At 42.8% G+C, this 21,160-nt stretch overlaps 2 protein-coding genes across 8 annotated transcripts in view; one reads left to right on the top strand and one right to left on the bottom strand.

Annotated features, from left to right (window-relative positions):
• patj (PATJ crumbs cell polarity complex component) overlaps positions 1-8,419 on the bottom strand; it is a 184,424-nt gene extending 176,005 nt beyond the window's left edge. For 6 of the 7 annotated variants that reach the window (XM_020498563.2, XM_020498568.2, XM_020498565.2 and 3 more), the window contains exons 1-6: positions 8,308-8,419; positions 7,022-7,080; positions 6,702-6,880; positions 4,805-5,002; positions 4,136-4,275; positions 3,256-3,448 (exon numbers count right to left, since the gene is read on the bottom strand). In XM_020498563.2, the coding sequence (XP_020354152.2) occupies positions 3,256-3,448; positions 4,136-4,275; positions 4,805-5,002; positions 6,702-6,880; positions 7,022-7,043 (732 nt within the window). In that variant the 5' untranslated portion in view covers positions 7,044-7,080; positions 8,308-8,419. Of the gene's footprint in view, positions 1-3,255; positions 3,449-4,135; positions 4,276-4,804; positions 5,003-6,701; positions 6,881-7,021; positions 7,081-7,588; positions 7,825-8,307 lie in introns of those variants that run through there. The other variant, XM_020498564.2, reaches the window with a different exon arrangement.
• LOC109902311 (TM2 domain-containing protein 1-like) lies at positions 8,330-17,490 on the top strand. The gene is made up of 7 exons (XM_020498581.2): positions 8,330-8,553; positions 9,140-9,213; positions 11,110-11,218; positions 11,605-11,696; positions 13,243-13,316; positions 15,814-15,926; positions 16,835-17,490. The coding sequence occupies exons 1-6, from the start codon at positions 8,354-8,356 to the stop codon at positions 15,922-15,924; spliced, it is 660 nt and encodes a 219-aa protein (XP_020354170.1). The 5' UTR covers positions 8,330-8,353; the 3' UTR covers positions 15,925-15,926; positions 16,835-17,490.
• The last annotated feature ends 3,670 nt before the right edge of the window (positions 17,491-21,160 follow it).

The raw sequence follows: 21,160 nt of genomic DNA, 5'->3' as shown, positions 1-21,160 counted from the left end.
CTGGATATTGGCAGGAACTGGAACACCCTGTCATACACTGGTTGACATGTCAATGGTTGGTGAGTATGCTGATCATGGAAGAGCTGGGACATTTTAAGCTTCCAGGAATTGTGTACAGATCCTTGCAACATGAGGCTGTGTATTATCATGCTGAAACATGAGGTTATGGCAGCAGATGAATGGCAAGACAATGGGCCTTAGCATCTCTGTGCATTCAAATTGCCATCGATAAAATATTTTGTTTGTTGTCCGTAGTGTATGCCTGCCAATACTATAACCCCACCTCCACCATGGGGCACTCTGTTCACAATGTTAACATCAGCAAACCACTCGCCCACACGACGCCATACATGCTGTCTGCCAACTTTAAACTAAGATACATCTGCAAAGAGCACACATCTCCAGCGTGCCAGTGGCCATCGATGGTGAGCATATGCCCACTGTAGTCGGTAACAACGCCGAAATGCAGTCAGGTCAAGACCCTGGTGAGGACGACAAGCACGCAGATGATCTTCCCGAGACGATTTGACAGTTTGTGCAGAAATCCTTTCATGTGGTCTGTGGTTGTGAGGCCGGTTGGAAGCACTGCCAAATTCTCTAAAAACGACACTGGCTTACGATAGAGCAATGAACATTCAATTCGCTGGCAACAACTCTGGTGGACATTCCTACAGTCAGCATGCCAATTGCATACTCCCTCAAAACAGACATCAGTAGCATTGTATAGTGTGACAAAACCGCACATTTTAGTGAGCTGCACCTGTGTAATGATCATGCTGTTTAATCAGCTTCTTGTGGTGGATGGATTATCTTGGCAAAGGTGAAATGCTCACTAACACAGATGTGCACAAAAATGTTAAGAAATAAAACATTGTTATTTTATTTCAGCTCATGAAATATGGGACCAACTCCTTACATGTTGTGTTTCTATTTTTGTTCAGTGTCGGTTACCTGACACTGAATAACCAGAGGAAAGCTAAAATGTCATTTCACCATTTGAATTCATGAAAAATGTATCAACTAAAAACATTGCTTCTTATAGTCTTAGATGACCATTGCTCAAAAGACAAGAGGATTTAAAGACAGGTAAAACAGTCAACAACAAATCTATGATTCACTTTTTCTATGCATTAGGTCTCCGAACTCACTTCTTCTCCTTTACTTCCAGGTCTACATTGATTGAGCTAGCGCACAGTGACTTAAATACATATTGTCAGGAGGCAAACCTGCAAGTGAAGCACTAACTTGATTTCCTTTAGGCTATAAGGACATCAACATCATACACTCAATGTCAACAGCCCACGGGTAGCAAAATACTGCATAAATATGAATTTCAAATTTGGACTCATACAGAGTCAAGTAGCATCACCTAAAAACCTGACCTCCAAACCAGATTGATGCCATTTACTCTACAGTGAGAGTTTTTTACTCTTAAGTGCCTGTTTTTCGTGACAGGCTACAGAATAACAGGAAATAGCCTTGGCCTTAATGACAGTGTTAAAAAGTGTAAGCTAGATGTTAGACATCCTGACACTCCTGTGCCCTATAGACCTCAAATTTGCAAGAGATCAGTAGACAACATGAGTTGATGTACAGCTCCAAAAAAAAAGTGTATTTGCCTAGTTACCGACCTGACTTCTCCCTAGCGCTTATATTGATTTGTCTTAAATGTTGACCAGAAGGCCACGAGGGCAAACACTTCAACATTTTTAACCACAATAAATCAATAACAGTACCACTTAAAACAATAAACAGTTGCCTCCTAATCATGGGTTGCACCTCCATCACATTGTTGATATTGTTATGAACGCTCTACAGACGCCACAGCCAGTCATTCTGAACATGGCTTAATGACTGTTTAGTCTAAATTACACTACAGTAGCGTGGAAATACGATGTCGTTGTTAAATTTGGCAAATAATAAGTTGGAAACAACTTATCATTATAACAATCGGCAAACTTACGTGACGGCATTGGTGCCATTAGCAAGCAAAGCTAGTCACAAATATACCGAACAAAAATATAACCGTAACATGCAACAGTTTCAGATTTTACTGAGTTCTTATGATGAAATAAATGAATTAGCCCCTAATCTATGCATTTCACATGACTGGGACAGATATGCATCTGTTAGTCACAGATTCGCGCGCCCCCCCCCCCCCCCCCCCCCAATAAAAGGGGGCCAAGGCATCGTCACTGTTTTTCTGTGCATTCAAATTGCCATCGATAAAAAGCAATTGTGTTCATTGTCTGTAGCTTATGCCTGCCCATACCATAACCCCACCGCCACCATGGGGCACTCTGTTCACAACGTTGACATCAGCAAACCGCTCGCCCACACAATGGAATAAACGTGGTCTGTGCTTGTGAGACCAGTTGGATGTTCTGCAAAATTCTCTAAAACGACATTAGAGGTGGCATAGTAGAGAAATTAATTTTCCAATCTCTGGCAAAAATTCCTGCAGTCATCATGCCAATTGCATGCTCCCTCAACTTGAGACATCTGTGGCATTGTGTTGTGTGACATAACTGAAAATGTTAGTTACCTTTAATTGTCCCCAGCACAAGATGCACCTGTATAATGATCCTGCGGTTTAATCAGCTTCTTGATATGCCACACCTGTCAGGTGGATGGATTATCTTGGCAAAGGAGAAACGCTCACTAACAGGGATGTGCACAAAATTTAAGAGAAATAAAATTTTTGTAACTATAGAAAATGTCTTGGATCTTTTATTTCAGCTCATGAAACATGAGACCAACACTTTACATATTGCATTTATATTTTTGTTCAGTTTAGATAGCAATGCTAACATTTCCTAGTAAAAATGTGGTGCTGTCCCCTCAATCTTAGCTAGCTGAAGTTATAATGCATAAAGATGACAAAAATACATAATTATTTGCCTCCTTCTGAAATGTCACCTTGTTTCCAAGCTTCTATAATGCACTTTAGACAAAATCTTCATCAGCGGCCATTGAGAAGGCATTGAGTAGAATCTTCAGTTGGGCATCAGTCCTCAAGAGAACGTTCAAAACAATAGTGGTGAAAAATGCGACCCATGAATATCTTCCGACGAATCAACCTCAACAAATACCATGCAGCGCTCAAAACAGTGAAAGCACATTGCCTTTAATGTACGCATTTGAAAGGGCCAATATCCAATGTAGCACCATGACATGACAGTGGTCTGTAGAACATATATCAAAATATGAAGACATTTTCTTACTGAGATGCATAAATACATGCTTTGAACTTACATTTTGAATGATGGGTCCGGGGGGGAGCAGTGGTGTGTGCTGTGTGGCAGTTGATGGGTTCCGGGCCACCACCAGCTCCACTCTGTCCCCAGGCTGCTGCAGCAGAGTGATGGCCTGCTGCTGGGTGACACTCTGGTCCAGGGGGGTCCCGTTGATCACCAGGATCTGGTCGTTCTCCAGCATGCGCCCATCCCTACCGGCACACACACAATACAAATAAAGATTATATAATTTGTAAAGCCCTTTCTACATCAGAAATGGACATAGTTTTCACAGTAACCCCATCTAGACCTCGTCAAAGAGCAAGCAGAAGAAACAAGGAATGTGTATCTTGTATGTTCTTATGTCATGTTTATTTAGCCAGGAAGTCCCATAGAGATACACATTTTTTAAAGAGGTTATTTGCTCATATGGTCTCTCTATAACAGCACAGTGACCTATCAGTGGTCTGTGTTTCCCCATTTTTGGCAGTGCCCGTTACAAGCAGTGTTAAATTAACTAGAAATGTCTCTACATACCCTTTGTTGTTGACATAAGCTGATACAAGCATATTATGCATTGTTTATGACTGTGTAATGTTTTCCTTGGAAGGGGGCCTAACAAGAGTTGGCAACCTTCTAATATGCGTATATTAAGGTGTCCTTGACTAGATTAACAAGTAATATTGGAGAACGTTGTCGTAGAGTTGGTCTGAACTAGAGTTGCAAGATTCCAATAACTCTGAAAAATCTCAGGTTTTCCAGAAATCCTGGTTGGAGGATTCCACATTTCCTGCTTATTCCCTCCTGATTCCAGGAATTTGGGGGAAATTACCAGAATTGTAAAACTCTAACAAGAGCCAAATGAACACTAGGGGTAGTAAAAGAGAAGGAGGGAGTACCTGTGTGCGATGCTTCCAGGCTGGACCTGTCTGATGAAGACCCCGTGGCCCCCAGTCCCCTCCGGCCTCAGGCCTACCACACTGAAGCCCAGGCTTCCAGACAGGGGCTTGGGCAGACTGATGTGCTCAGTTGGCCTCCCCTACAACACAATTATTACATAGGTCATGTCATAAATATTGAAAATGTACAGAAGACGTCTCAAATGCATCAATTTAAAGGGATACTTCAGGATTTTGGCAATGGGGCCCTTGATCTACTTCCCCCGAGTCAGATGAAACTACCTCTAACTTTCTTCATACTGGATACAGACACAAAAACAGTATCCACAAGTTCATCTAACTCTGGGGAAGTAGATAAAGGGCATCATTGCCAAAATCCCCAAGTATCCCTTTAAAACTCAAGTCAGTACATAAAATACAAAAAGGTAAATGTTTAAAGCTATAACTCCACAGAACACAGTAAATTAAATACCCAGGTAAAACTGTTTAAAACCACAGTATCTTCATTCTCCACTGAATACAGCACACCAATACACAGGTGACACAGTCTAAAACCACCATCTATCCACCACCAGACCTAGTACACATGGCCATAACCGTGGTAGTATCATAGCTAGCTGTGACAACAGCATCAGGTGGGCGTGTGCGTGGGCAGAACAGGTGCAGAACCTTGGCGGCAGTGCGGAGCCATCTCTGGAGCTGGTCGGGGGAGCGGAGACCCACTGAGGAGAGGGCTGAGCCGTTGGACAGCACCGAGCCGGGGCCGGATGTGCACAGGCTGCTGGCCGGGCGGCTGGCACTGACGATCAGCTGGCCCTTCCTGGAGAAGCTGAACTCACTGCAGGTGTCGGGAGGCATGCAGTTCAGCTGGGGGGAGGAGAGGAGGAGTTTTGGTGGGTTTTTTCACTGTGGCGGATAATGAGGAAACTATGATAACGCCGCTTTATTTACAAAAAAAATTGTCAAACAATTGTTAATTCTTTAGTCTAAGACATTGGGGGAGAGGGGGTGCTTAGCTGACACGTGGTATTGTTTAGAGATGGTCATACTATGGATCAATTAACTATTTGATTTTGAATTTTAGAACCCCTTTAGGTATATATAAAAACATGTATTGATAAAATATTGATTTTGGCCTTTACTACTATAGCCCATAGAAAGGCGTTGAATAACACATTCATAATTGGCAAAAAAGGACAGCCAAATATGTTTGGGGTGGGAGTCACCCCTTTCCAAAGTGGGCTAAACTGTTTGGACACTACTGACGTTTTGTGAGAAGACCGATTTTTGGGATGCCTCACAGTCTGATAAACACCGCTCTAGCTCTGCCACCTTTCATAGCAGATGTTGGAGCGCTACATCGGCAGATGCGGTGGATTGAGACGCAGGCAATGCAAAAAAAACATCTCTCATGCTTAAACTGGTGGATTTTGATGTTTTTATATATATATATATAATGTTACTTAGACTGACATACAGGTGAGTCAATCGACTCTAGTGGGTTAATGTGATTATGTGACTAAAAATACAAATTGAGAGATATCTAATTGGGTAAATCCACACAAAAAAAAAGGAAAGGCCGCCATTCTAGGCTGCTTTATTCAACCAAAATCCAAACGTAAGCTGCATTCTTTCACATCCAATTTTCCCACGATGGGAAATACGGCCACAGATTAGCGTTGCGGTAGATACAAGAGCAAGAGAAACAATGGTGCCTTTACATATGGAGACAATGTCTGCAAACTAAAAGAAAAATAAAGGGGGAGAAGGGGGGGGGGGGGGGGGGGGGGGGAACAAAATCAATAGATTCCTCTGCAGCAGTAGCAGCTCTGGCCGGTCGCAAACAGGTAATGTATTAATGACCTTTAGACTCACATTGTGGAAAGTTATCAGTCTCCTGTTTATTTAGCCCAGGCTGACGGAGCAGCTTTTCCCCGCCAATTCATCAATACATCTCCGACAAGGCAGTTACTCAAACCCAGACAGTAGATATTAAAGCTTGATAGATCCACAAAAGAGCCGACCCACCAGTGCCACCACCTCCGCCTCTCTATCCCGCTATAGGTTTTCACCTGACGCATTCATAGACACTCGGCTGACCTTCGCAGCACTTAGAATATGAAGGCAGGCATTGGTTATTGCCATTATCTTAATTTGGCATGTGGATTGTTTATTGTTAGTAAGGAGTTTTTTTTTTTACACCAATAAAAACGTGATCAGAATACAAATGAATGAAAGTGCCAGGCTGCTTTTTTTGACACCTCCTTTTCAGCTGAAGAAAAAGGTTCAGAATGCTGTGTTCTGTAGACTGAACAAACACTGATATTGAGGGGTTTCAACATTTTTATACAAAAAAGAAAATGTTACAAGGTATTAAAAATCTACTTTCTCTTGGGATATATAAACTTGGGATAGGTTTACAAACTCAAGTAATCCGACAAAGCCGTAATCATAAATGGGCCATATAACAAATTAAAATGTCCATAACTCACTCCATCCCCATTATGCTCCATTCCGAATGCATGGGTCCTCAAAGACAGTTAGCACGTCATTCTCTGATTATTACCTGGTCTTTGAGTTGTTTGATGGAGTGCTGCAGCGTGAGGATGTGTCCTAGCAGTGGGCTCTGTAGGGCGTCCCTCAGCACCCCCAGCCTCTCACTGTGTGTCCACTCCTCCCTCTGGGCCATCTTAGCCTGGAGCCGCTCCAAGGCCTGCAGCACCTGCTGGCGCTCCACTGTGGAGACTGAGGCACACACACAGGCCCATGGAAACGTGCATGTACACACACACAACATTTTCGATAATTGTGAAAAGCATCGTTTTTGCACATTTATATCCCATACTGTTCATTAAACAGTTCAATAATGAGAGCAGATAAATGTACCTGTTGGGACATTTTCATACATTGTCCTCCCTCAGTCTGGATATATTTTGTGACGCAACCTGTAAGGAATTAAGTGGAGGAGAGGTGCAAACATGAAACACACAACATAGAACAACAATTAATCACCTTTAGGCAGTAGACAATATATAAAATAAAAGGCCCATCAACAACAACACAACTGATTATGTAGTAGGGGCAAAGTGGAACTGATTTTGAGCTCGGTCGATCAAATAGTCTAGGCCTAAACAACATGTCTTGTACACAATACTAAAGTATTGGAAGTCTTCTATGTTCAATTCAAACTAGTTTGGTGGCAACTAAAAGTGGGTCAATGTGCCTTTGTCAAATACACAATCGTCCTTCTGTTAGCAACGCAATAACATAGGTTATTTACATTGCCAGTGAACAAGTTTCGACACACACAGGCTAGCTTGTGTGGCAATATATTATGTTATCAAACCTCGAGAAAGTTAAGCTATTATATTAGCTTAAAACCAAAAGACGATGAAGCAACATAAGCTTAAAATGATCTTTTAACAGTTAGCGATAGTTTATTTCGCACCCTACCTGTACAGCGGAAGTTTATCACCGAATCCGCACCTTAACTGAAGCAGGAAGTAATATTATTATTTTTTTATTTATTTTTTATCAGCTGAGCAGCAAAATCGAGCTAAAGATAAATAAATAACACTACTGGGAAAACGGATCCACAAAATCAGAACGGGTTAACATTATACTGTGAAGGCCTAATAACTTTAGAGACGCAGCGTTAGCTGTAACGCCTGTTTTGCTTTACATGCAACAGGTGCACAGAATCATCATGTTTCCATTGGTCTTGCGTAGCTGTAGCGTTAGTTGAATAACTAATCCAAAGCATGAAGTTTAAAAAAAAGTTTGTTTGAGTAAGTACGGTTAACTAGCACGGTTCTTAAAACACAGCTTTGCCTTTGTCGGGTGATAATATAACCCAATAAAACAACTAACGACAAATGCTACCAGAGCTTCTCGAAATATTCAGCTAACGTTAGATAGCTAGCCAACGTCAGTGAGTCAGCTAGCTACTGTCAGTAGTACCATACTGTGCGATCTTGTTTTTAGCTTGTTAATAACGTAAGCTGTTGCGATACATAAACTTATTGGCTAGCATAGCATTAGCATGTTGTTGTTGTTGTTTTTTTGCTTATTACAAGACTAAACGAGTTTATCACTTGAATAGTAAGACTCTCTTGTCGCTTAAGTTCAAAGTTATCAGTTCAACTACTTTTAAAGACGAAAACAAGTCTTACCGGTACGAAATCACACGAGTTGGATCTTGGACGACACAGACGTCGGATGTGTCGCTTTAAAAACCTTTTGATGTCACGTGACGGGAGTGTGGGCGTGTTGACAACGTTCAACATGGCGTCTCACGGTAGTTGGCTGTTCTGTTTACGGACTCTATCGTTGAGCATCTTATTTGACTGCACGTATTGCCATTTTCACCGTGTTCTCGGAAATGATGTCGATAGCTGTAAAAGTCTACGCTTGGGACAATATCTTTTTACATTTTTTGTTTTAGCAAATCACGACAATGACAGGGTTTTGATTCCAGTTCGCTAGCTAACGTTACCTGTCTAGCTCGCTCTATCTGGTAACATGCTAGCTAGCAACACAAGCCTGCGAAGTGTGTACTTCTGGGAAACAATGTAGCTAACTAATCAAATTGTGAAACTGTCTCGGATCTGAACATTAACGTGCATCGCTTGCGGTACGGTTTTGGAAGCATGCGCATATCTTTAATAACAGGGAAAAATAAAATTTATTAAATTGATACACATTTTTAACAGGGTTAGTGCACTGTTCTGTTCCCACAAGGCCATATCTCCACGTTCCAGCGAGAGAAAATATCCCCTCTGTAATAAAGATTTGCATGCATCTATAATCACATTTGCGTAGTGGCATACAGTTGAGCAGACACGTTTTTAGGATTTCATTTTTTTTTTTTTGCACGGTCTGGAAAAACATTGGCATTACATAAAAACACATTTCATGCATGTCTGTCATTTACGTGATAGAACATATTATTTAATATGCTGTGAGTGATCGTTCATATTTGGTCATTGCCTTAATGCTGTTCAAGTATCTTTGCAAAGAACCACGGATAGATGATGCCACTCAAGAACCTGCGAACTGCAAGGACATGATAGCTTGGGGTGAGTGGTTATGCATTTCAATGTATGTGGTATTTTGTGGGTAACATGAATTGTCTTTGGGTGACCCAAGGTCCTCCTGAAAAAAGTCTGTTTAAATATTGTTTTTAAAACTGAATTGTTATAGTTGCTGATTAGGACACATTTTCAAAATGCATACTGAAATACATAGGCTATACAGTGCATTCGGAAAGTATTCAGACCCATTGACTTTTGCCACATTTTGATACGTTACAGCCTCATTCTAAAATAGCTTAAATTATTTTTTTTTCCCTCAATCTACACACAGTACCCCATAATGACAAAGTGAATACAGTTTTTTTTAAATTATTGCTAATAAAAAATATATATATAAAACATACAAACAGAAATACCTTATTTTCACAACTATTCGGGACCATTTGATATGAGACTCGAAATTGAGCTTAGGTGCATCCTGTTTGCATTGATCATCCTTGAGATGTATCTACAACTTGATTGTAAATTTACCTGTGGTAAATTTAATTGATTGGACATGATTTGGAAAGGCACACACCACAGGTGACAGTGCATGTCAGAGCAAAAACTAAGCCATGAGGTCGAAGGAATTGTCCATAGAGCTCCAAGACAGGATTGTGTCGAGGTACAGATCTGGGGAAAGGCACCAAAACATTTCTGCAGCCTTGAAGGTCCCCAAGAACACAGTGCCCGCCATCATTCTTAAATGGAAGAAGGTTGGAACCACCAACACTCTTCCTAGAGCTGGCCGCTTGGCCAAACTGAGAAATCGGGGGACCAAACTGGTCAGGGAGGTGACCAAGAACCCGATGGTCACTCTGACAGAGCTCCAGAGTTCCTCTGTGGAGATGGGAGAGCCTTCCAGAAGGACAACCAGCTCTGCAGCACTCCACCAATCAGGCCTTAATGGTAGAGTGGCCAGACGGAAGCCACTCCTCAGTAAAAAGGCACATGACAGCCCGCTTGGAGTTTGCCAAAAGGCACCTAAAGGACTCTCAGACCATGGGAAACAAGATTCTCTGGTCTGATGAAACCAAGATTGAACTCTTTGGCCTGAATGCCAAGTGTCACAGCTAGAGGAAACCTGGCACCATCCCTACGGTGAAGCATGGTGGCAGCATCATGCTGTGGGGATGTTTTTCAGTGGCAAGGACTGAGAGACTAGTCAGGATTGAGGGAAAGATGAACCGAGCAAAGTACAGAGAGATCCTTGATGATAACCTGCTTCAAAGCACTCAGGACCTCAGACTGGGGTGAAGTTTCACCTTCAAACAGGACAACGACCCTAAGCATACAGCCATGACAACGCAGGAGTGGCTTCGGGACAAGTCTCTGAATGTCCTTGAGTGGCCCAGCCAAAGCCCGGACTTGAACCTGATCGAACATCTCTGGAGAGACCTGAAAATAGCTGCGGTGATGCTCCCCCATCCAACCTGACAAAGCTTGAGAGGATCTGCAGATAAGAATGGGAGAAACTCCCAAAATACTGGTGTGCCAAGCATAGCGTAATACCCAAGAAGACTCAAGGCTGTAATCGCTGCCAAAGGTGCTTCAACAAGGTACTGAATAAAGGGTCTGAATACTTATGTAAATGTGATGTTTTAAAAAATATATATATAAATCAGCAAAAATGTCTCAACCTGTTTTTGTTTCATCATTTTGGGTTATTGTGTGTAGATTGATGAGAGAAAAAAACAATTCAATACATTTTAGAATAAGGCTGTAACATTACAAAATGTGGAAAAAGGCAAGGGGTCTGAATATTTTCCAAAAACACTGTATATAAAATCTATATTATATATAACAGCTCTGAATCTGTGTCTGTGTGTAAGTACCCAAACTCACAATCAATCGACACGTTTTTCCTGTGTGCATACGTGTTTTTTTATCTGTTTTTTTTAGTGGAATGCCTACCTGCTCCGAATGTCAGCTGCCGCTTGTCCAACGGGACAGAGTTTCGGTTCAGCGGAGAGGAAGTGGGCTTCAACCAGAGCATCCCCTGCAGGAATGTGTATGTATCTTTATTACCAGACATTCGGCACTGTGGAAATGTTGAATACTTATAAGGGCACAACATAGCAAAACGTTTTGCAACGGAAAATCGAAACAAACAGTTCTTATTGGACATGTTCGGGTGTATTCATTAGTGCACACCGTAGCAAAACATGTATATTGGGAAAAGTCAGGTAGGTCCCTCCCCGTTTTGTTTGCTTTCATTTTGTTCCAAGTGAATACACACCAGACAGTACCTTCCCATTTCATGCCTATTGAATATGACCCTGAAAGTATTTTTTTTTTTTGATATTGATTAGCCTAAATAATACCCCATCATATGTAATGTCTACACATGTAAAGCATTAGTGCACTGCTTCAAACTAAAATGGAATTTCTTTGCAGGAGCGGTTACTCCTACAAAATAGCAGTGGCCTTGTCCCTCTTCCTGGGGTGGTTAGGTGCTGATCGCTTCTACCTGGGATACCCAGCTTTAGGTAGGCCATTAGTCCTATAACTCAACTCTGAACCTCGAAGCCAGTTCCACTGCGTTTTTCCATTGTTCCCCTTTAATCAGGGACTGATTTAGACCTGGGACATCAGGTGGGTGCAATTCAATATCAGAACAGAAAACAGCAAGCTCCGGACCTCGTAGGGTAAGATTTGAATAACCCTGGTTTACAGTATGACCTTTGAATTATCATTGCTGTAAAGCAGAGTTCTCCAAACCTGTTCCTGGAGAGATACCCTCCTGTAGGTTTACACTCCAACCCCAGTTGTAACTAATCCGGTTCAGCTTATCAACCAGGTAATTACTAGAATCAGGTGTGGTTGATTAGGGTTGGAGTGAAAACCTAAAGGACTGTAGCTCTCCAGGAACAGGGTTGGAGAGCCCTGCTGTAAAGTTCAGGATGAGTAAATGTGTGCTATGTATCTATTATATATTCTATTCAAGTATTTGCCAGGCTTATTTGCTTTAAAAATCCATCCAAGATTCTTCACATTTCAGGGGCTTTTTTGTTTTTCCTGTGGACGGGCATGAGCAAGCTTTAGAGGCTGCACTTAGCAGCGCGTGGTTTGGCATGATTGGCGTGGGCATCGCCATGGAACAGTGGCGTATTAAGCTGGCAAGATGGGCAGTGGTTTTGTAGAGCAGACACCTGATGGCCATTGTTTTAAAAATCAACAAAGCTACCTACGTAACCCCCCCCCCCCCCCCCCCCCAATAGAGAAATGTAAATTGTTGTTAATAATGATTTGGAGTAATTGTGTTTTAATCACAAGAGTTGCCGTTTCCAGAATTTGCCTGCAATTTAAGATTCTCATTGTTTAGTTGTGTGTGTGGAAGATGTGGGGCTAGCGAGTAGCCTTTGCCCAGTGATGTCACCCGCCCTAAGATATGGGTAGTGTAGTGATTTGACTGTTGTAGGCTAGTGACATTTGAATGTTGAAAGGAGAATGTGTCTAGTTGAATGACTGCCCTTGCTCTGGGTTTTCATGCATCCAATTCACACTCTCAGTGCACAGTTAAAGCATGACCTGCGGCTGCCCACATTCATACTCCACTTCACTGCCCCTCTCACCGATAAAGACCTGTTGTTCCCAATCCTCCGTTGTTTTGGAAACAAAGTTGACTTAGCACCATTTCTCTCTGAAAGCAAAGCAGGCAGCAAAAAAACACACGTGCACACATACACCCTCTCCACTCAGACACATATTCACCCAGCACTGAAAGCGTTCCAAATCGTTCACCTTCGCCTCGCAAGTTAATTTCCCATTCTGCGTCACACGGGCAAAGTTGGAACGGAACACGGGGGATAAACTGAAACGTTGCCCAGTCGCCTGGATGGGAGAGTTTTCATATAAACAACGAAGCGTTGCTCACACAATAGGTAGCAAATTATGATTAGGGGCCAGGCAGGATTTTATTTATGCCTACTTTAAAGAGACATGGTGTGCCCCTTTAAAGCTTCATCCCACATTGACTATGTCTCCCCCTTTCATTCTCTGTCTCTCTCTGCTTCTCTCTTTCTCTCTCTCTAGGGCTGCTCAAGTTCTGCACTGTGGGCTTCTGTGGGATTGGGAGCTTGGTGGATTTCATGTTGATCTCAATGCAGGTAAGTGGCATTCAGGGAACAGCTGTGGAACACAGAGCTGCTAAGTAATCCCTCTATCTTTTGGTTATGTGTGTGAAAATCCATGGTCTTCTCACAGTGACATTGAAAGTAAATGTTTATGCATCCAATGTGGTGATGACAAGGGTGTGTTAGGTCAGTGATCCCTAATTGTGGGTAGAAGCTGGTTCCTTTTGGGTCACAGCAGATGACTACATTGGTTGGTCACAAGAAACATTAAAGGCTCATTGGGTCACACTGCAAACAGAAGTTAGGAAACCACTGTGATGTTATCAGTATGATAATTGTATGTTTTACAAAGCTATTTCTACGATTTCAAAAGACGTTTCTCAATTTGAGCACACCCCCATGAATAAACAGTCGCTCTCTTCCACTAAAGGCTCGCACACGTCGCACCCAATGTGGGATGTAGCGTTTGTCTGCCGATAGGGTTCAGACACACCAGCGCACTGAACTAACAGTGATGGTAATCAAACGAGTGGAGCAAAGTTGGTCTTTACAGAACAGCCTGGGCTTTGATGCAATGGTCAAGCAAAACACACACACACACACTAATAAGAGCAGGCCACGTAACACTGAACAGAAGCATAGCCAAGCCAGTCAGGAAGATGCTGTGTGTGTGTGTGTGTGTGTGTGTGTGTGTGTGTGTGTGTGTGTGTGTGTGTGTGTGTGTGTGTGTGTGTGTGTGTGTGTGTGTGTGTGTCTTTGTATTCAGAAGAGCACCTGTGTCTGTGTGGCCCTCTGCTCAGCACTAACCTCTCTATGAATGGGGGTTAATGAGACTGTGATGTGTTTTCGCAAAGGGGCTTCTCTAGCCCCATCCCCCAGGACCCCCCTAACCCCCCATTTATGGCCCCCAAGCCTGACAAAGAGAGGCCCGTCCATTTGTCATCCTGTTAGGGCCTCAGCTCACCCCTCTTTACCTTCGCCGTCTCCATTAAGGAACCAGTGTTTACAGGATGCCATACATGGTTTGTGTTCACTAGGAACCAAATGGAAGCAAGTCGGCCAAAACGGGGAGGGACTACTTGAATTTTTTCCCGCTTTCTGTTGCAAACCTTTGCTACGGTATACACTTAGAGTTGTGAATAAGGCCACGTGGACAGAGCAAGCCTTTAGCTTTAACTGGTTGTCAACATGGCCAGATTTTATAGGACGAAAAGCACACTTATTTGTTTGGTTTGTTCATTAGTTTCCCGTGTTGAATGAAACCTGTGTCCTTATACTTAAAAATAGTTTTTTTACCGTATAGAATAGTAGTGGTGTGTCATTTTAGAACTGCATCATGAATGCGATTTTTCCAGAATTTTACCAAAACAGTTCCCTGTATCACATCTGAGACAAAAACACAAACTGTGATAGAGAAACAGTATACCTTTTCTCTCTCTAGTTACCTCTTTTTCTCGTCCTCTCCAGTTCTCCTCCACATCCTACTGTGGATGCAGGCCTTTATGAAGTCGCTATTTCCTTAGAAAGGGGCGTTGGCGTGCGTTCGGCCACTTTGATTAAGCGAGGCGACGGGCGCACTGTTTATTGTTCTCCTAATTTCTTATTGAAGGCCCTAAGAGAGCAATGCTTTTAAGCGGCTTCGGCTGTCTCGCACAGCAAAACACTTACATTCTCAATTAGCTGTATAGGCTGCGGCCAGGTTCTCTCGTTCTCCACCTTTTTAAAGAGTGACAATTTTGATAAAGAGTTCCACGTCCCCAGAGAGCCCATTTAGACGTCACGCTAAAGCCCCATATTTTAACGGCTAACTACCTCGACTAAAAGCAACGTCGGAGCAGGCAAATGCATCTTTGAGAACTAATGAGTAAACACCTGGGACATGTGATAATTTATATTCATTGATTATGTCTGGGTGGGACTGGGGGAGAGGAGGAAGCTGCACGTGGTTGGTTTGGGACCTCTCTCTCTCTCTCTCTCGAAAGACAGAGGTCCACGCCAGATGAATTATGTCTGATAACTTTCCAATTTGCAAACTAGGTAGAGCAGAGATGGACACAGCTGATAAATAGATGGGACGTGGATTGCTGGAGCAGTGTGTTTTTTAAATGGGTATTAGACAGGGATTCAAGCAAGTGAAGGTCTTGGATTTCCATGTAGAGCCTTCTGAGGTGTGTTTGGTTTGTACATCAGAGAGTCTTGGATTGAGGGAGTTGACACTTGACATGGAAATTGTCAGTCCATTTCTAAATCTGGCAGTCTGATTTAACACTTCAGAAAGCCTCTATCTGGCCAAAGTCCCTTAAAAGGCTGGAATGCCTCGCCAATGTTGATCTACTTGGATACAACACACTCTAGTCACAAACAAATTATCAGAGGGTTAACCAGTAGCCCAGCTGTAGGTGGGTGTGTGTAAATTCACTAGTCCCACTCCGCTGCGATTGCTGAGTACCAAATCAGAAGTGTATTATCTGCTGGACCCAGGTTTTCAACGTGTGTAACCTGATGCCTTTCCTCTGTTCCTTCCTTTTAGATAGTGGGTCCATCGGATAAGTCTGACTACATAGTGGACTACTACGGTGCCAGACTCACACGCCTCTCCATCACCAACGACACCTATAGAAGAACCCAGATCTCACCCTGAGGGTGGGTACACGAGTATAGCATGTTAGACACGCCGCACTGGGGTACACGGGTGAATCTCAAGTCTATAGCATGTTAGTTAGAGACAACAGGCTTTGGCGAGTCATTCGCTGTGTAATTGTGGAAACCCAGAACAAACATGTCATGTAACTGCATCCGCTATCATTTACATGTTATGAAGTCTGTCCACGAGAGATGAGCCACTTTATACCAGTTTGCACGTCTTTTCTCCTAACGGTGTACATACGACATGACCAAAAGTATTTGGGCACTTGTTTGTCGAACATCTCATTCTAAAATCATGAGTTGGTCCCCCTTTTGCTGCAAGAGCAGGCCTCACTCTTCTGGGAAGGCTTTTCACTAGATGTTGGAACATTGCTGCGTGGACATGCTTCCATCCAGCCACAAGAGCATTAGTGAGGTCGGGCACTGATGTTGGGGCGATTAGGCCTGGCTCGCAGTCGGCATTCCAATTCATCCCAAAGGTATTCGATGGGGTCAGGGTTTTGTGCAGGCCAGGCAAGATCTTCCACACCGATCGCGACAAACCAATTCTGTGTGGACCTTGCTTTTTGCACGGAGGCATTGTCCTGCTGAAACAGGAAAGGGTGAGATTTCATGGCTGTATGTTCAATTTGATACACCTGTCAACAACGTGGTGTGGCTAAAATAGCCGATTCCACTCATTTGAAGGAGTGTCCACATACTTTTGTATATATTGTCATTTTGAATGTCAACTTATTACATCTGCATGACATTCTTATTACAGCTGTATGACATTCAAAATGATATGTACATGAGCCCACACTGTACAGTCTGCTTGGCATCACATGAGAATTTAACACTGACTCTATCAAATATATAAGTTCAACAACAAAATACTGCATGCAACCTCTTTTCTGTCGTTTCAGGGCGAAAGTGAAATACAACAACATGCTGTCTGAATGCTGTCGTTTTAAATGATGCCCCTCTTTTGGCATCCTATTTTTCACCTGACCAGCACATACAAACTATTCCGAGTCCACTTCTCCTGTCTGCATGTACCCCCAATGTCAGGAGTAGAGCCTGTGAAGCGAGACTTAGTCTCTCCTTGCTTCTTTGTCCTTCATTCCTTGTCTTCTCCTCAAAATGCATTTGAACAATTGGATACCACGAAATTGGGGAGAAAAAGGGGTAAAATAAAACATTTAAATAAAAAAAATGCATTTGAACGTCAAATCTGAGGAGATGAGGATACAAGGAAAGACTTGAGATTCACCCGTGGCCACGAGCTCATTTCCCGGAGGGTTACAGTACAGGCTTTTGTTCCAACACAACATTAGGCACACCGTGTAGCTCTCCAGTACCAGTGGGTTGATGACCACCACCATAGCACTTCAAGTCATCGTTGTTATACTCCTATGAGAATCTAGAATCTGCACTGAGAACAGTGTACTGTAAACATAATGTCATCTGTGGTTTTTGAGTATGTCTGGCAGCAAGGGAACTAATTGTACTGTATGACTGTCTTTTTGCTTTCATTTTGTCATTTGAGATTTTGGTAAATAAAGTGATCATTTAATGAACATGGCCGCCTTTTGTAAATGACGTTATCCCGCCATTAAAATGACTTTCGTAAAGGAACACACTCCGCTCCTATGCCCTCAAAACAGTCCTCACAACGAACTCCCTCCACAGCAAGCAACCTCCCGCTGCAACACAACTCTGGCTATAACAAATCGATGAACCGCTGTATTCACCGTAGTGGTGTCGGATATCCATACTGATACCACATCTAGAATATCCAGCTCGCCCACCTACTGTACAACACATTCTCCCCATCACTTTCTGTTGCACTGTGTAGATTAGGAGTGTCACACCCATATGTTTTAAAGATGGCTTTCAGGCTCATGTAGCTCATCTATCAGGCCAGTGAGAGTACACCCGAGTCCCCCATCGCGTAGACGCACAGCAGGGCAGCACACCCCAGACCTCAGCAGAAAGCTGAGATGGCTCTGCCTTGTGACTTTTCCCAAGCACCCCTGCTGCAGCCTTTGTAATAAAGATGACAGTAGGGATACTTCAGGGGGGAGAAAATCTGTCTTCATCTGCAAGATGGATGCTGAGACCTAGTGTGTAATTTCCCTGACCTCTGAAATCCCTGCAGGATGATTGGTCACTGCCAATCATCCTGCAGGGATGGTCACACACAGTTCCTCCAATGGGCTCACGTTGGCCATTGAACTGCTGATAGGGTACTCTGTGTCGGATTGAACGGCAAGTTTCAACATAACTGGTTTTCGAGCTAGACAATATATCCCCTTTATGTAAATCATAAAGAAGGCCAAACATCTTTTTCACTTCTGTGGACTAAAGATGAGAGGCAAAGAAGACAGAGAGGGATAAGAGAGCGATAGATCTGGAAACACTCGAATCCAGTCAGGCCATCCTGTACCCTCAATAGTTTGATTTTGGTCGGAACAGCCAGCTTGTACCGCCTTTCGAGGTGGATGTATATTTTACTCTGTTTGAACGGATTGCCACATTCCTAAAATGGCCGCGAGATATTTGATCAGTGCTCCTCCAAAAGTGTTCTTGTGGGAAAGGCTCAGAAAGTGTATGCCGCTTTATCTCTTGACCATGGTTCAGATTATGACACTGTTAATGCTGCTCTCCTTCGGGCTTACGAGTTAGTCCCAGAAGCATACCGACAACATTAATGTAAATTACAAAAGACAGAATCACAAAGCCACGGAGTTCGCAAGGGAACAAGCATGTCTTTTTGATCGGTGGTGTGGTTATTAAGAGGTCGAGGACCTTGGGGATTTGACTCATACTTCTCAAGCAGTTCAAGAATTGCCTTCACAAAAAGGTTGCGACCTACATTTATGAGCACAAGGATCTCACTCTTGCGAAAGCTGCAGTTCTTGCAGATGAGTTTGTGTTGACACATACAACTACCTTCACAAACAAAGCACTCAGTAGTTATCCCTACTTTCAGTCCATTTCTAGTGCCCAAATATAAAGATCGGCAGGAAACTGTTTTTCGTATCCACCAGTTTGTCATTACTGCCGTGAGAAGGGACACATGAGCTCTTCGTGTCCTACGTTGAAATAGAACAATGAGAATGTGAAAATGCTGTTTCTTCTTGTGGGAGCACTCCAGCCCATTAAGTCTCTGGTTGGGACTGGTGTATCTCCTAAATATTTGAGGGTATTTTGCCTTTTTCTGACACTTCAGCAACTGGTTACAGTGTGTTAGTACAAGGCGTGGAGATGGGTTGCATGGAAGTTCCTTTGTTTAATGTGGAACTCGAGTCAGATCTCATTTCTGCTTCCGTAGTCGATGGAGTGAGACCTGGCCTACTGGTGAAGGGGGTCTCATTCATTTTGGTAAACGATTTGGCTGTTGGGAAGGTCAAATCCTGTCGTTTGTAAGGAACCCAAAGTAGAGGAACCTGATGGGTTATCAGAAAAGTACCCTAGCATGTTCCCATTTTGTGCTACACATGCGATGTCGAAGAAAGTCGCCGGGAGAAAGTCTAGTGTTGAGGACGTCGGCGATCCCGCCATGGTCGTTTTGTCTGAGACGTTTATGAGTGATCTTGACTTAGCTGAACCTCCTGAGTTGACCTCTCCTTTGAAAACCCAGAAGGTGAGCGAGTTTGTAGGACCGCTGAAGGAAGAGAGGATCCCCTACAGTTGACACTTCCATGTCTAGGATGTCCAGCTGATTACTGATCAGAGTAATGACGTTTCCCTCTTTTTGCTGAGATACGTCCAAAAGCGGAGTTTGATTAAGTTTGTGTGGTTTACTTTGACAGAGATGGTGTTTTAATAAGGAAATGGTGTTCTTTGCGCCACTTCCAGGCAAGACGATTGGCCCAGTGTATCTCAAATTGTGGCAGGCCATCTTGGGGTCAACAAGATGTATGACTGTATCTTGCGTAACTTAATTTGGCCTGGTCTGAAACAGGATGTCGTGTCTTACTGTAAATCCTGTCGCGTTTGCCAGCGGAACGGTAAACCGAACCAAGCTGTTCCGTTTGCAACTTTGCAGCGTATTTCTGCTTTTGACAAGCGTTTCAGCAGCGGGTTTCTGGTGTACTGTGTTGGTCCTTTGCCCAAAGCCAAGAGTGGTAACCAGTTTCTCTTAACCATAATGTGGGCTGACACTCGTGTCACTTTGGATAATCCTGAGAGGAAAATTACTAAGGATATTGCAGGAGTTTCCCCTTGAAATCAGAAATGTTTGTGGTAAGGACAACTTCATTGCTGTTTCTCTCAAGGGTGGGCAGTCAATAAGTTTTATGTTTAGCCAATGTGTTGCCCTGGCTCACAATTTACTTTGACTGCACATTTTGGAGATGAGTTTTGTTTGGTCTCGTTCCAAGGGAATGAAAGTTATAGAAACATACTTTATTTGACCCGTTTCTCAAACTTCAGTTTTAGGTAATAATAAAAACAATTTAAAAAGTAAATAAGAAAACATTGTCAAATACAAAAAAAGTGTGAATGTGTGTATATATGTATGTGTGTGTATATATGTAGCCTTGTGGTTAGAGCGTTGGGCCAGTAACTGAAAGGTTGCTGGATCGAATCCCCGAGTTGACAAGGTAAAAATCTGTCGTTCTGCTCCCGAACAAGGCAGTTAACCCACTGTTCCCTGGAAGGCTGTCATTGTAAATAATTTGTTCTTAATCGATATATATGTACACTACCATCCAAAATTTGGGGGGCACTTCGAAATGTTCTTGTTTTTGAAAGAAAAGCACTTTTTTTGTCCATTAAAATAATATCAAAATGATCCGAAATACAGTGTAGACATTGTTAATGTTGTAAATGACTTTTGTAGCTGGAAAAGGCTAATTTTTAATGGAATATCTACATAGGCGTACAGAGAATCTGGAGCATCAACATTTGTGGGTTTGATTACAGGCTCAAAATGGCCAGAAACAAATAACTTTCTTCTGAAACTCGTCAGTCTAGTCTTGTTCTGAGAAATTAAGGCTATTCCATGCGAGAACTTGCCAAGAAACTGAAGATGTCGTACAACGCTGTGTACTACTCCCTTATCAGAACAGTGCAAACTGGCTCTAACCAGAATAGAAAGAGGAGTGGGAGACCCCAGTGCACAACTGAGCAAGAGTCTGAGATATGGCTTTTTCATTGCAACTCTTCAAAACTGTTTTTTGCTTTGTCATTAATGGGTATAGTGTGTAGATTATTTTTCTCCATTTTAGAATACGGCTGCAATG

Source organism: Oncorhynchus kisutch, linkage group LG13 (genome assembly GCF_002021735.2).
Source record: "Oncorhynchus kisutch isolate 150728-3 linkage group LG13, Okis_V2, whole genome shotgun sequence".
NCBI classification, from domain to species: domain Eukaryota; kingdom Metazoa; phylum Chordata; class Actinopteri; order Salmoniformes; family Salmonidae; genus Oncorhynchus; species Oncorhynchus kisutch.
The sequence above is the reverse complement of the archived record's forward strand: the minus strand, read 5'-3'. Positions and strand labels throughout refer to the sequence as shown.